Source organism: Plectropomus leopardus, chromosome 11 (assembly GCF_008729295.1).
Source record: "Plectropomus leopardus isolate mb chromosome 11, YSFRI_Pleo_2.0, whole genome shotgun sequence".
NCBI lineage: Eukaryota > Metazoa > Chordata > Actinopteri > Perciformes > Serranidae > Plectropomus > Plectropomus leopardus.
Genome location: NC_056473.1, coordinates 20,869,697 through 20,885,540, shown reverse-complemented (window position 1 = coordinate 20,885,540; position 15,844 = coordinate 20,869,697). Strand labels below are relative to the sequence as shown.

At 41.3% G+C, this 15,844-nt stretch overlaps 1 protein-coding gene across 21 annotated transcripts in view; it reads left to right on the top strand.

The window, feature by feature from the left end:
- mical3a (microtubule associated monooxygenase, calponin and LIM domain containing 3a) overlaps positions 1-15,844 on the top strand; it is a 106,891-nt gene that overhangs the window by 58,190 nt on the left and 32,857 nt on the right. For 13 of the 21 annotated variants that reach the window (XM_042495768.1, XM_042495767.1, XM_042495760.1 and 10 more), the window contains 17 exons: positions 226-319; positions 465-494; positions 1,057-1,204; positions 3,543-3,739; positions 3,898-4,016; positions 4,113-4,175; positions 4,322-4,495; positions 5,451-5,552; positions 8,179-8,289; positions 8,782-8,844; positions 9,007-9,114; positions 9,270-9,374; positions 9,791-9,904; positions 10,656-10,751; positions 12,183-12,284; positions 12,948-13,134; positions 15,701-15,795. In XM_042495768.1, coding sequence (XP_042351702.1) covers positions 226-319; positions 465-494; positions 1,057-1,204; positions 3,543-3,739; positions 3,898-4,016; positions 4,113-4,175; positions 4,322-4,495; positions 5,451-5,552; positions 8,179-8,289; positions 8,782-8,844; positions 9,007-9,114; positions 9,270-9,374; positions 9,791-9,904; positions 10,656-10,751; positions 12,183-12,284; positions 12,948-13,134; positions 15,701-15,795 — 1,908 coding nt within the window. The remainder of the gene's footprint in view (positions 1-225; positions 320-464; positions 495-1,056; positions 1,205-3,542; positions 3,740-3,897; positions 4,017-4,112; positions 4,176-4,321; positions 4,496-5,450; positions 5,553-8,178; positions 8,290-8,781; positions 8,845-9,006; positions 9,115-9,269; positions 9,375-9,790; positions 9,905-10,655; positions 10,752-12,182; positions 12,285-12,947; positions 13,135-15,700; positions 15,796-15,844) is intronic. The other 8 variants (XM_042495772.1, XM_042495771.1, XM_042495773.1 and 5 more) reach the window with 6 other exon arrangements.

Sequence of the window (15,844 nt, the reverse complement as noted above, 5' to 3'; positions counted from 1 at the left end):
CTTTTATAAAGCCATGCCATACTTCAATGATAGCAATCATTTAACATCTGTACAGGATTAGCAGTTCATAGTAGTTAGATTTTTTTTCAATGCAGTGGTATCTAATTGGTTCTCGGTATCGGCTGCCATGCAATTTTAAGTATTGGACTCTGTATTGGGAAGGAAGAAATGATATCAAAACATCTCTAGAATTACAGATATGTAATAATTATGTGTGTGTTGCAGGTGAGGCACCTCTGTGACACAGGGGAGACCAGGGAAATGCGCATTGAAATTGAGAATGTGATCAACTCGTCGACACCCAAGTTGGGCAGGAATGGTTTGTATCTTTTATGTGCTTCAAAAGGAGACTGTAAACTGAGTACTGGAAAAGCAAACACTCTTTGATGTGCTGATTGATCAGTGTAGGATTTTTGCTGCAATCACTGTTGCTGAAATGTAATAATGAACTATTTTCACTCTAGACAATTGCCTGCTTGACAAGCAGTTGCAAGGTAACACAAAGACCAAATGCATGGTGTTGCTTTTCAGGGCTTCCTAATAGTTTTAACAGTTTGGAAGTCTACCTGCTGTATACTCATGAATGAATACTGAAAAATGAATGGTGTTATGAAAGACCTTGTTAATGGACTGATTGCAGCCTCGGAATATTTTTTTGCATGCACTAACTCGGTATAATACTTGCATTTGAGCTCCCTAGTTTTATTCAACTTATAATGTCTGTTGAAGCTGTTTTAAAGGTTTCCCGTGAGTTCTGCATCCTCTCCTAACCTCTAATTTGCATCATTTTCCTCCTTTAAAAATGTTCTCACAGTTCATAATACTTTCTCATTGGCTGGTTAAAACATGTACTAACATGGATGATGACGCCATGGATGACAAAACTTTACGATCCTATGCTCAGCCTTGCCTGACCAAGGCCATGAGATTGCCCAGCAAGAGATGTGTAGTTCTGCCCAGAAACAGTTTATATTTCTTTCCGAGCTGAATCCACGTTCTGTTCAACCTGCTGCTTTTTACCATCAAGCCTTTAATTTTCTTTTCCTGCTGCACCAGAATCCATAGCTCGATCCAGTAAGCTGCTGAACTGGTGCCAGAGGCAAACCGAGGGATACAGGAACGTTAACGTAACGGACCTTACGATGTCTTGGAAGAGCGGTCTGGCCCTGTGCGCCCTCATTGATCGATACAGACCAGACCTGATGTGAGTAGCTGAAAATAATACACGCAGAACATACATCACAAGTTGTTTTGCAAGAAAACATTTGCAAACTCATTTTGCCAAGGTTATCTCTTTGTGGTTAGAGTTAAAGGGTTAAAACGTTTGGGATGCCTGGAATAACTAGCCCGCTGTGTTTATGTGCATTTGTTAGTAGCAAATGATGTTTATTGTCTGGCTGGGACCTTGGTTTTGAGTAGTACATCACTTTAAATGAGGTGACAGCTACCAGTCATAATGGCCTCTTTGGGTCCTTCCTCATATCCCGACTTCCCCTCCCACGCACACACACACACACACACACACACACACACACACACACACACACACACACACAAACACTTTTCTTACCATTACACACTCTATAAACACACAGTCTCCATCCGCATTGCCTAATGTAGTTTGTTACTCTCTGGAGGCAACGTGGCAATTAACATAATAAGCTATTAGTGTCTGTGTCCTGCCTGACCTTTACCAAGTGGTGCAGCAGTTGTGCTCTGCTGCCTTTGATTGGTCAGATGATGGTAGGAGGGGAGGGAGCGTGCTGAGTGGACATACCTTGGGGAGAGCCACATTCACGTGTACGTATGTAAGAGATGGATGGTTAAGAGGGAGTGAGTGGGCCTGATGTGATGTTCTGGTGCTAATGCTTTTAAATTGACTCCTTGTGCAGTTGAGATGTATTGATGACTCGTCTTAATGGTATTTTCAGCTACAGTATAATGACATTTACGGTAATGCTTTCCACAACATGTACAGTAGTCTGTTGTGCAGAAATGCTTCTTTATTAGTGTTATTGTAGACTGAGTGTCGGTTAATTTCTACAATATCCAAAGCTTGCAGGATGGTTGTGGTCAGAAAATATAGATTTTCCCCCCTCTTTTTTGCTGATTCATCACGAACTATGACAGCTATTTGGTTTGTTTGTTTTGTTCTTCATTGATTTGGTGTGGAGGATAATCATAAAGAATCTGCTATGTCAGAGTTACTGTGCAAGTCTCATTTCAAATTGCGTTGCGCATCAGGAGATCACCTATCATGTTATTTGGATTATATTAACGAAATTTGAAGCTGCACTAATCAATAATTTTATATTAATAATGGATTTAATGACTGTGTAATGTAATATAGTTTGCTCGTAACAAACCCACAGAGTTACCGCTCTGACTCTGCAGTTTCTGTCAGCTTCTATTGCGCTTCAAACCATATTTCAGCTCATTGTTTTCGTTTTAAGTCTGCTCTGCAATTGTTTTGTTTGACTCTCACTGCCCCAAGCTTTGTTTCCAGCCACAACAGACAAAAGTAATTAGCTGGTGAACATCTTTAGAGCATTCAGCATCTAAAGATCTAGAAATTCCCTCTGGAGTTAAGAGCAAAATAGAGTTTAAAGGAAAGTGAGTATTTGACTTAAATTGTCAGGTGCAGAGAAGCAACAATTAATCAGTTAGTTGGCAACTATTTAATTATTTGGCAACTCATTTGATAAACAATAACTCAGTTTTTTTAAGGAAATAATATCAAGATTCTCTGATTCTAGCTCCTTAAATGTGAACGTTTTGAGGTTTCTTAACTCCTGTATTTCAATGAACTTGATATCTTTGGGCCGTGGACAAAACATGTCATTTGAGGACACTGACAAAGGCTGTGAAAAAAACCTTTTCACCATTTTCTCTGGCCAGAAACATGACTCTAAATGAATAACGGATGAAAATGTTGCACTGTGATTTGTTAATATGCAGCTATTTGCATACAAATTTGTCAGCTGGGTAAAACCATGTAAATGTTGTATTCACAGCTTGTTTCTGCTGCCTCCAAGTGGCCAAAAATCACATCTCAGTGCAACTAAAATACATCTTAATGGCTCTTACTGCACTTCTACCAACATTCAAACACATTATATATGGTGTAATGCAGTTCTGGGACTCAATTTAAATGTTATCACCTTACAATAACAATACACAAAGTAGATAAGAATGGAGTATTATAATGCAAAAGTAACATATTTTTCATTCTCATTAATTCATTTATAATACCAAAGAATCGTAGTCTAATTTGATGTCAATATCTGTCAAATTCAGTAGTGAATATGTATTCAGTATGTGTGTTTTCGGGTTACATTAACAGGAGCAGCAAAGATTTAATATGTTTATTAATTTAGTATGTTTAATATTTAATAATAATTTAATATGTTTTGAGATGAATGCTGATTGATTTATAGTTACCTCTTTCTATTTGTTCCCTGTCTTGGTCATCACATTTACCACACCATTCCTACCCCATCTCAATTTTTTTTTTTTTTTTTTGGTCTCTCCTCTGTCTTCAGAGACTTTGATTCCCTGGACGAGCGAGACCAAGAGAAGAACAACCAGTTGGGTTTCGACGTGGCGGAGAGGGAATTTGGCATCTCGCCCTGCATGACTGGCAAGGAGATGTCTTCTGTGGTAGAGCCAGACAAGCTCTCTATGGTCATGTACCTCAGCCAGTTCTACGAGATGTTTAAGGACACAGTGCCACCCGGAGGTGAGTATGGGTAATGCAGTAGAGCTGCTGCTTCTGTTACCTGGTTTTGGGAGGCGTCTGTAATTACAGAGGTGTCATCCTCTGACAGATGCTTTGAGAACATAATTACCCATAATACTGAGAGGATTTAAAGTTTTTCTTTGTGGATTTTTGCTCAGACAACCACAACTTGAGTCCTGAGGAAAAGGCAGCGCTGATCTCCAGCACCAAATCTCCGATATCCTTCCTCAGCAAACTTGGTCAGAGCATAGCAATATCCAGGAAGCGAAATCCGAAGGTCAGTGTCTGCCTGTTGGTTACCGTTGATCCCTCTTTACACTTACACTCATTGTTGTAGCAGGAGTGAAAATAACTCTTGACTTGTCATCAACAGGACAAAAAAGAGAAGGATGTGGACGGTTTGGGGAAGAGAAGGAAAACCAGCCAGTCTGAAGATGTGAGTAGTTCTGACAGCAAAGCTTCTCAGTTGTCGAGTTTGTGATTATTGTTTGAGCAGCCTATTGGGCCAGAACAGGGTAATTAATCCCACAAGACTGACAGCAGCAGGCAAACAGCTTTTATTGTTTTTCTACTTTCTCACAGGAGGAAGTATTGAGGAGTGGTCGTGACGACAGACCGTCTGTCCCAGCCATCCTGGCTGAGAGAAAAATGGACTCCTCTGCTACGGGGAACCACAACAAAGTCAAAGTCATGGCCACCCAGCTGCTTGCCAAGTTTGAGGAGAACGCTCCACAGCCTACGGGACTCAAACGACAGGTACAGAGGAAGTCATGCAGCAAAAAAATCTTTCCACTGAAAAAGGTTTAAGCAATAAGGAATAGATGGTCAGACTTTAAGTTCTTATTGCATTGTGGTTTGTTTATTCTCACCATGAATATCTTGGTGAACATATAGATTAGACACTGTATGGCAGGACCTCCAGTCTCATGATCGACGAGCTGTAGGCCGCCGTATTTATGAGCCGAGGTCCAGAATGCTAATATTGGTCAGGCTGGGTATTGTTCCCGGGTCACGTAGGCTGGCCTCACAGTGCTGACTGGGCTTTGGAGGCTCGGGTGAATTGGTTCGCAGAGCTTTGGTTTGCTTGCCGCTGAGAGTGTGGGTGGGAGGAATGGGCTACGGGAACACTAGACAGTATTGTTGATGAAGAGAAAGACAACTCTCAGCTGCTGCTGTTTCAGAAAATGTCTTTTTACTGTGTGTCTTGGAAAGCCGATTCTGATTTGATGTTTATATATATATATATATTTAAGGTTCTAATGGTGTATTGTCATCAGCTACCTATGAAAAAGCTGATTATATCATACTATTACTAAACTTATCTTATAGAACTTGTAGATCTGTGGTGAAGGCTCAGAGGATTTATATAGGCTGAACAGTGGAGCAGTTTCTCAGCTGAAGATAATTCATGCACACATTTGTTATTTCCTCCCTTTCCATCTATTATTCATATACATTCTGCATGCACGATTTGCCGTTTAATATCTCTAAGTGCTATTATAAATACCACATAGCTCTCAGCATGATCTCCTTATGACTCTCTTTCATTTCCTTATTAGTTGTGAACACATATTTGCCAGCCATTGTGACTCCATCCTCCCGTGATTCACTTCCTTCTTTCTGTATTTCTCTCTCCTCGTTTCATGATGCCTTGCATGGTTATTCTGTCCTCTTATTGGCCACACTCGCTCATCTCTGTCTGACCACAAAGGGGGACTCTCTGCCCAATCTGGACCAGCTTTTGCCCCTTACCCTGCCCCAAACCCCTGTGAATGAGCCAGTGCACCTTGCGCCTGTCCCAGCATGGAGAAAGGTAAAGAGTGGAAATGCCCTGACCTCGTCCCCATAGAGACTAATGACTAGGCTGACCTTCTAACCATGTGTTCCTGTGGTGTGTGGTAGTTGGGGAAGCTACTTTGTGCTGACCTGTACTAGTCTGAGCCTTATCTTCTCTGTAGAAAGTGTGCAGATCTTTTGAATGGAATTTAGAGGGATTAACACAATTTATCTTGTTGTGTGGTTAACAAACTGATTTTTTTTGTAGCTTCTTGATCAAATAGACTAGTTTTGCAGCTTTTTTTGTGTGTGTGTTTGTGTGTGCGTGCGTGCGTGCGTGCGTGCCAACGTCATGGTCACTCCTCCTTGCTTCTCCTGTCCTGGCTCAGAGACGCACACAGCAGCAGGAGCAGCTGAGCATTCGCTACAAAGAAATGATCAAGTGTCAGACGCTGCCCAACAGAGGGGAGCAGGTATGGTTAGTGACGCTGGCCTGGTAGTTCTCCAACTCCTTTCACATCCCATTAAGTAAAGATTCACCCCCTCCACAGATGAAAATGTGTTGCCTTTCCAGGCCAGAAGCAAGGGGAAGGGAAGGTAGCTTGGAGCTCATTATACAATCACAAAACTCTGCAAAACATCCTGAGACCAAAATAAGCCCCGAGCAAATCAGTCAGCAAATTATGAGTAGTTTTCAGGTGTTTTTTTATTTACTCTAAAACCTTGGCAGAGGGTTCCCACAGGTCCTCAAAATCCTTAAAAGTTTGTAGATTTGAAGCCTTGAAAGTTTATCCACACAGACATAGAAATGCTTGGATTTATATATGCAAGTGCCAATCTAAAAATGAAGTTCTATTTATATTTTTGTAGGAAATAGGCTACGTTCCACCGTCTGCATTTCAGTCTCCCGCAGTTGAGTCATTGTTTTACGTACCACCTGCCACCACCCACACAGCGTGATTTAAGTCCTCACACATTCAAGCCTCTCTCTCCTTGTTTAAAGTGAGCTTTGAGCTGTGAGCTCATTATAAAAATTCTCTGTTAAAAGGACAGTAATTATACTGTGTTGGGTCCTTAAATATTAGCAAAATGGGCCTGGAAAGTTGAGAAGTCCTTGAATTTGTTGTTTAAGAAGGTGTGAACAAGTGTGTGCTGAATAAGGTTAGTCAGATGAAAGTAAAAATGACACAATGCCCAGTCATAAAATGCTGACAGATAAGAAAAATGATTGCATAAAAGATTAGCTCATAAATAAACATAGATGTCAGCTTTTGTAAGCAGTAGTCAAAGGTTCCCTGTTTGGATTTCTTCTGAACAAGCAAAGCTCTATTGATGTTCATTTTTCATCACCAAAAAGCTTTGTTTGTATCTTAGGGGCCCAACAGAACAGATGAATACATTGTTTGGGCTTCTTTTTGATTGGACATCTGAATTGTTTATGTCGATGTTTTCCAATCTGGAGTCTTTTTCATCTGCTTTTCGCTGGTGCGTTGCCACTTTGCATGTTTCATTAATGCCACCTGTCGATCAGTGGAGCAGTATAAAAAAAAAAAATTGAGACCAGATGAAGAGAACAGCAACAGAATGGGTCTCCTTCCATGACGTCTACCTTCCCCCTCTTTCTTTGAGTCATAGAAAAGTTCAAAGTGCAGGCCAAACTGTGGGAGCAGATAGAATTAAGCTGCTATCTTGTTGGCCACAAACAAACCAAACCTCGTTGGCGTGTTGAAATCTAGTTTACCGTGACATATGATCCAGTGCTACATCCACTCCTCCAGCCTCAGTAGGAGACCAGCTGTGGCCTGCTGGCCTGCCTAGTCATCATCCTGCTTTACTGTCCTCTCATGCAAATAATGAGAGTCTGCACAGTAAAGTGCCAGCACTAGTTTTCTCCTGCTGATGCTTAGAAAGTTGTCTTTTCTTTTGTCATGTCACTAGATTAAGCATTCACCTCACAGACATTGATTTAAAGCTTCAAACTCTCCTCCTCTTCAAATGGATTTAATTCACTGCTGTTCTTGAATGTCCTCTCACTGCACAGTAAGTCTCTGGCTGCTGAGTAAATTAGCTTAGTCATTTGTAAAGACTGGAAATAATCTTGATAATCCTAAGTACTTCTTTACACAGAGTGTTTTGGAGAGAACTTTTTAAGCCATTCTTATATCAAGTGGTCATTTTTTATATTGGAAAACTTTTTAAAATACTAGTCTTTAAACTTTATATCACCAAGGTTTATGACAGCACCGGTGATTTATTTCTCCTTGTGGAATTTTCTTGCTGACAGCTATTGGACTGTATTTATAAGTGTTTTATTTTGCCACATACACTTTGTGGCTGATGTGTTTATCGGGGGTATGTTTATGGAGATGTGTGTGCCCGTATTTCAGGCATTGCTAACGGTGCTTGTAGTGTGAGCAAGTGAAGTGGGACCCCGCACTAATTCTAATAACCAGCTGGATTACTAAATTTGTGCTGACGCAAATCTTTTTAGACATAATTTAATATCGTTTTATGCTTTGGAAAGCATTCAAATATATAAACCTGCTGTGAATTACAACTATCATTAGTGTGTAGCATATTTACTCTCAGCAAAACCTCATCATTTCATCATCATTCATATCATCTTCTGCTGAATCTACTGTTCCTGTCCCTCATCTCTCAAGGCCAGAAGTGTTGCGGACCAACTGTCCAGCTCGGGCTCTCGGAGCTGCCCTAAGAAAACCATTCTGCTCCCTTCTTCCTCCTCCACTTCCTCGCTCTCTCTTCACTCAGAGGTGACACGCAGTCTGCTGTATCTGTCTGTTTGTGTCTGTCTATCTCTGCCACAAATCCATGGCAAACCCATCTAGCGCCCATTTGCTCCCACTTTCCCTTTTGTCCTCTAAAAGTATCCTCTCTAATTATGTCTGCTGTTACTTAGATTTAACTTCAGTATGCAGCTTAAATAAAAACAAAATGCTGCATTTCCCCAATTGAACTTCCTAGAGAGGTTACAGTCTTGTTTACTTCCCTTTGAGTGGGTAGAGTGTGTATCAGAGGAGTTGCTTGTTTTCATGCTGAAGGGTATGTTGTTGTGATGTGACGGCTTGTAAATAAATGTAGACTCAGGGGACCATGGGTAGTTTTAACTTATTGCCAGGCACCGTCAGAGATTCGGCATAACAAGCTGTTCTCTAGCAACAACTGCTTTTGTAAGAATCTGTTTATGCCCAATGCAAACCAGAGTGTTAATACAGTATGTGTGTGTGCTCATTTCCACCTTCAAGCATTTGCATAAAAGTCCAGAGGAAGAGGAGCTCGAATACTACGAGATGCCTCTGAAATACGGGGTAGAGTAAATGAGTGATTGCATGGATGTGTGCTCATCTTGTTTTTTAATGAGATAATTGTTTAGTAGCTGTAAATGGGCTTTTTATGGAAGAAATCAGACTTCTCTTACTATAACATACACCCAAAACCATCATCAAGTCTCAACAAAGCTTCCTTGGCAGGAATGGGAGCACACGACAGACCCCAGACCCATTCACATACCTGGTATACAGGAGAGGGCTGACCGTCTAATTTCCAAGTTTAAGGGCAAACCCCACAGGCCACCAAAGGTGAACACTGTGCATGGACTTTTTACGAGAGCATAGTTTCCGAAGATTTATTTGGTTCATTTCTTAGCCTGTGTTGCATGTAAAGGCCATGCTGTTGGTGTACTTATGCACAAGTCTAATTCCTTCTTTCAACCGTTCCTCTTCCCCACCTGGAGCCTAAGAAAAAGCCGTCCCGTTTCTTTTTAGAGCAGTGGCACTTGTCCCGCAGCCTGGCTGAGAGTCCTGGCTCACCACTATCCTCTCCTGACTCTTCCAGAAAGGTCAGGTTTAGCTGAGCGGACTGAAACTCTAACACGTCACTCACTGCAAAATAGCCTGTTATGGAGGTTTTTACTGTTGTGAGCAAGACCTTACTTGAAGCTCTCTGTAGCTCGCTCAGTTTCTGTTTATTTATCTTATGTGTAGTCTGTTTTGCGAGGGCTGTCTCCTAGATAGCGTCACTAACTGAAGGGCATTGCTTTCATCGTTTACCCTCACAGGCTTACGTTACTGCTTGAATTAAAGGCTGACAGCTGGAACTATGAAAACAATGGCTTACTAACCATCTGTGGTCTTTACCACAATGACAAGCTTTTTGGAAGGGGGATTGTTTTTGGAAAATAGTAAAAGGCAAAGAATAAGTACATTTTCCTCTTTGTAAATCTCTTTTGTGATTGAATCATCTATTTTTCTACAGGAGCCAGCAAGGCCTCTGCACTCTGATGATGAAATGCCCATTTTTGTGCTTAGTATTCAGGAGAGGGCTGAGCAACTTGCCTTCCAGCTGGAGGGCAAGCGGGTTAGACCACAGGTATTAAAGCTGACAGACAGATCAGTCTAATATCTACATATATCATGATCATGAAGAAAATTAAGTTTTTGGGAGACTTTTGTGTTGGTCAGCTTTACTTTTTTAAGAGCAGACACCAAAATTGTCCATGTATTCCCAGGAGATTGTTGATGGATGAAATATGACACAAAACAATATATGTGGAAAATGACAATTGGAGACTTCGTTACTATTTTTTTTCCTTAAAGAGATCTAAATATAAACTTGCTCATAACTGCAGAGCTGATATGATGTTTTGTCTTTCAATTGCATTAAAGGATAGTTTGTGAAAACAAAATAACAGCTAATTTAAAATTATCACAATATTGCTAGTGTCCTCCTTTTTTTAACTGTATGGAATAAAAATCACATTTACAACAATAAGGTAAGTCAATCATGTCAGAGTATATGGGCATGAGTCTGACTATGAGAGGAAAGAAAAAAAATAGTTCACAGAAAATAAAGAAAAATACAGGGAATATTACCAAAAAGAATAAACATAAAGAACGTGGAGGTTACATTAAATGCAAAGGAGCTAGTGTGTTTGTTAAGAACCTCTAAGGGAATAAAGCTGACCAACAGACTGCTCTTCCAAAAAAAAAAAAAAAAATAGGACTAATAGGTTTATTTCAGATTGTATGAAACAGAAAAGTTCATGTTAGGTTTTTCATTTGTTAAATTAATGTTTTTTAAAACTTTGAACTCCTCTTCTCTCTCCCTCCTTTTTGTGGAGCCTAAGAAAAAACCCTCATGTTTTTTTATGGAGCAATGGCACCTGGCCCGAGCCCAGTCTCCCCCTGACTCTCCCACCTCCAACACCTTGAGACAGGTAGTCTTTTCATGCCTGGAATAAATGAAGTGTGGCGACGTTAACACACTGCACCTGCACTTCACGGAGCTGCATCGTCTCACTTAGTTACACAAGTTGCTCAACACGACGTGAGCTCACCTGAGACTTGCTTTGAATGCCGGCTGCTTGTTGTGAGATATTAAACTCATTTGCAACTTGTTAATTGTTGCTGTTGTTGCTGTGTTTACTATGCGGGTGAGTAATCAGTCCTCATGACTGTGACTCTATCTGGACAAATATCAAAATATTCTAGCTGGCATGCGTTTGAACTCAATTATAATCCTACAGTTATTATGCCAAGGGAGTCTCTTGTAGTTGTTTTGGATTGGAGGAGTAACTTGGCAGCAAAAAATCTCATCTAGTGTAATTCCCATGTTGATGAGCACGGTTTCAACAGAGGAGGGGTAACAACTTTGCAGTGCAGAGGGACCGTATTGCGTGATCAAATCTCATCTAAAGTAATAGTTTTCATGGCTTAGGTTTGCTCCATACAACCTACTGACCTTAATTCTTCCCCTATAGGGGATGCAGTAGCTGCTTTGAGTTTAAATAGATCTAAACATAATCCTGGTATATATTCATTCTCTTTGAAATTTGAACAAATTGGCTTCATTTCTCTCAAAAACATGGAGAAAGAATAGCCCCCCCCCCATACATTTTATCAAATAATTTTGTAAATATACTAATTTCTCGCAATTCTTGGAACATCTTACCAAGTTACTCTTTGCCTTTTTCCATGTTTTTGAAAGAAAATAGATATACCAAATGTGCTCAGGGTGCTTGTGAAAGGCATCTGAGAGCAGCACAAGAAAAGTGTTGTCGCTCCAGGTTTAAAAGGGTTAATCTAACGGTTTCACTGAACAGCCGCTCGATTGCAATAAACAAGTTTGAACGGTCCCTTCCAGCATTTTCTTGTCTGTATTTATTTGATGAGTAATACAACAGTGCAGTGTGAGTGCCTCTGTGTGTGTGCATGTGAATTAAAAATGCATGACTGCTCCACTTGAGTGTGGAAAAGTATTCTCGATAAACGGTGATGTTACAGAAGCACAGGTCCACTCGCTAGCTGTTACCTGTCATGATGTTGGATTGCTTGATCTCTTTTTCTGATGTCCCAAATCCCATAATGCTCTTTGTTGGCAAATAAATGCACAGTGGAACATTGCTGTTTGAGCTATATTTGATTTTGCAGTTAGTTTGGGGCTGCCGGCACATCTAAACGCTTGATCCGTCAAGCATGGAATTACGGCTTTGTCATGTCTAAAACTCCCGTCAGACACTATAGTGTGTGAGCACCTTGTGTGTTTAAGCTGTCCTCCTCCCACCTCCTCCATCTGTTATTTTTCTGTTTCATCCATCATTTTCTAATGTTTGTCCACGTCTCTTTTCCTCCCCTACTGCTGTTGATAGCGCTATGTAAAGATGTACACAGGCGGAGTTAGCTCATTGGCTGAGCAGTTAGCCAATCAGCTTCAGGAAGATCCTCAGCCCCTACCTGAAAAGAGGGATTTGGTAAGCATGCTGCCCCGCTGGGGTTAAAGGCATGTGGCTGCACAGATCAAAGCCTCACCTGCCAGAGAGTGTTGTTTCATACACTGATATGTTGATCATTGATGTGTTGCCACAGTTTAACATTGATCCTTCTCCCTGTAGCTGAGTGTGTGTTTGCTCCACAAGTAACGGCTGTTTGGGATACTGTGGTGTTTGTAGATAACCATCGCTCTGTTGTGGTATTGTCATTGGGTTATGAAGTAGCTCGATACCCAGCAAACACAGACAGCGGCCTGCTGTGTGATGTCCACTAAATCTGTCATGTGTTTGAGCCTCTCCTCTAGTTTTCTTTTCTTTTCCTTTCTTTCCTTTTTTCTTTTATTTTATCTTATTTTTCCTCTTTTCTCTCCTTGTCTCCTCTTTTCCTCGACTACTCTTACGTCCTCTCATTTTTACTTTTCTCTCCTGCTTCTCTCCTCTTCCCTCTTTGTGTCTCCTCTCTCCTTTTTTCTCTCTGCTTCCTTCCCCTTGTCATCTCTCTTCTCATCTTCTTTCTTACCTCTGTCCTCATCTCCTCTTGTCTCACCTTGTCCTCTCCTCTCCTCTTCTCTCCTCTCCTCTCCTCTCCTCTCCTCTCCTCTCCTCTCCTCTCCAAAAACTGATCAGTACTTTGTCCTTCCGCAGGGCTCTCTCCGAAAAGAGTTCCCTGTCAACATCGGTGGCAGTGATGTGTGCTTCTTCTGCCGAAAGCGCGTGTACGTGATGGAGAGGCTGAGCGCGGAGGGGAAGTTCTTCCATCGCAGCTGTTTTAAGTGTGACTACTGTGGCACAACGCTACGACTCTCCTCCTACGCCTTTGACGTGGAAGATGGTAAGACTGATGTTAAGATAACTTTCCTTTTTTTTCTTTGTGATCGTTGCATCTTTCATGAAGTTCCTGAACATCAACTGCAGCCAAAATGAACTGAGCTTGTCAACAAACACAAACATAAAGCCAAAACAGTCTGAGTAAAGAAAAAGTGCAAGCTCAGTTTGTGTTTTTTAAACTACTGTCTGTACAACTTGAAAATGTGTGACTCTGGTGCTCTCCAGTGGTTGTATGAAAAAAAAACGAGACAATGAACTTCACAGTCTCCCACTCCACCCACGGATACTTCCCAGAGACACTGAGATGAATGAGCTGAGAGCAACAAACAACCGAGTTTCACCGTGCCTGTCTCATATTTGTACAAACAGAAATGTAAGCCATCAGAATAATTTTAAAGAGGTCATAAGTTCTTGAAATTTCAGTACCACCTGGCTTTCAAAGGAGCAGTGTGTAAGATTTAGGGCGATAAAGTGGCGTCTTTACCATGAGCGGTATTATCCGTGGAGGTTTCTTCATCTCCAAAACAAAGGACCCCATGATTTCAACTAATAAAACACTGAGTAAAGCACTTTCATGTTAAAGAATTCAGTGTTTTTTTCAAAGCTCTTGTCACATTGGTGCTTCTAACTACGATGTTCAATGTGAAAAAAACAAAAGGCCCTTTCAAGAGTCAGTATTTGTTTTGTCCGTTCTCGGTAGAGGATAGTGAGGGATCCCTCTTCCAGGACGGACAGACGAGCAATAGATGTCGTAAATAGCAAATGAAATACAATCATGGCAAAAAAGGAAAGAGAGAGAGAGAGGGGGGAGAGAGGGGGGGGGGGGGGGGGGGGGGGGGGGGGCACAGCAATAATAGAAACAGATACATGTCATATTACAATAATGGTAGGTGTGAAATTAGTAATTGCTCTCTATGATGATGTTGATAGAGATAACAGTCTCATGCATATGTTGAAAGGGAGGTGTCCAAAGGCAACATCACAGCATCGGCGCAACCAGGACCAGACCACGATCAGGGCGAGCGGGGGGCACAGAATCAGTACAGCCACAGCACGAGCACAACCAAAGGCGGGGTCGTGGCATCAGCACAGCTATCACCACAGTCAGGCACAGTCAAGGTTACGGCCAGGATCCAGGGAAACTAGGAAACAAGGGAGCAGGAATGCTCCCGAGAGGCAACAGGATTAGCGTAGTGCAGTTCAACAGACCCAGGCTCTGTAATCGCGAGCCCCAGGTAGTGAGAGTACTACATGGCTATCACAGAGCTAAGCTAAGCTTGCAAATGGCAATGCAGTTAACAGACATGCATGATTTCTGATGGCGGCATTGAGAAAAAACTCCTTAAAACTCCTGGAAGTTAAATTCCTTCAGTGTTCATTGTGCAGGAGGTTTTTGTTGGGAGCTAAATTATCTGCAGAGGCCTCCTCCTCTCTGAAATAAATGGACCCGTCTGCTAAAAAAAACGGAATAAAACTATTCAGTGTTTCTCCTGCACTGTTTGGCATGTCGCAGACAGGCTGTTCGCCCAGGGCCTGCTGTGTGTGCTCACCTTATTTTTGATCTAGGTGTTCAGGAGTTTTTTAACTGGAAGCTTAATTATCTGAGGTTTCTACTCTTAAACAAACGGTCTCAGGTATTTAAACCAGTAAAAACACAGAATAAAGCAGCTTCATGTGAAAAATCACTGTTTCTTCTATGTTGTTTGGCATGTCGGAGATGACTGTTTACACAGCACCCACTAATGTGTGCTTATTTCTAATAACTGGTTTTTACCATGAGCGGTATTATCCGTGGAGGTTTCTTCATCTCCAAAACAAAGGACCCCATGATTTCAACTAATAAAACACTGAGTAAAGCACTTTCATGTTAAAGAATTCAGTGTTTTTTTTCAAAGCTCTTGTCACATTGGTGCTTCTAACTACGTTGTTCAATGTGAAAAAAACAAAAGGCCCTTTCAAGAGTCAGTATTTGTTTTGTCCGTTCTGGGCTACTGTAGAAACATAGCTGTGCAACATGGCAATCTCCATATATAAGGACCTACTTCCTCTGTAGATAGAAACAGCTTGTTCTTAGGTCACGTAAACATGACAATCCGCAGTTTCAAGTGGTTATACACTTAAGAAAATATTCTTGTGATATTATATTCCATTTTTGCCAATGTATCCACTAAATCCTACATACTGAGCCTTTAATATGTACAGTAAATCTCAACTTTAATATTTTACATTACATTACTTTGACCCCAGAGCCGAGTTCAGTCTCATGATTCCATATTTTTCCTCTCTGGAGGCGTCTCTGTTGTGCTCAAGGACAGTCAGCAGATTGTTCATTCAGACAGAGTAGCTTTTTTTTTCCAGAGTTAACTGTGGGACTAAAAAACCCACTGACAGTCTGAACTGAGGCAGAGAGGAAGATTTTTTATTCTAAGCGACAAACACACAGTCTACTTCTGCAGAAGAGATAAGGCCCATGGATTCTGTGAGGTGAAATTTGCAGAATGCGCAGTGTGTATGTATTTATGCATGGAATTTATTTGCTTTTGTGCTGTTTGTCTCCTTTAATCCTTCAGGGAAATTTTACTGCAAGCCCCACTACTGTTACCGTTTGTCTGGCTATGCTCAGAGAAAGAGGCCTGCTCCCTCCCCCACTCCAATCACCGCTAAGGTACATGTTGCTGTTTACTAGTTGAATTCCTGTTGGAAATCAGGAATTG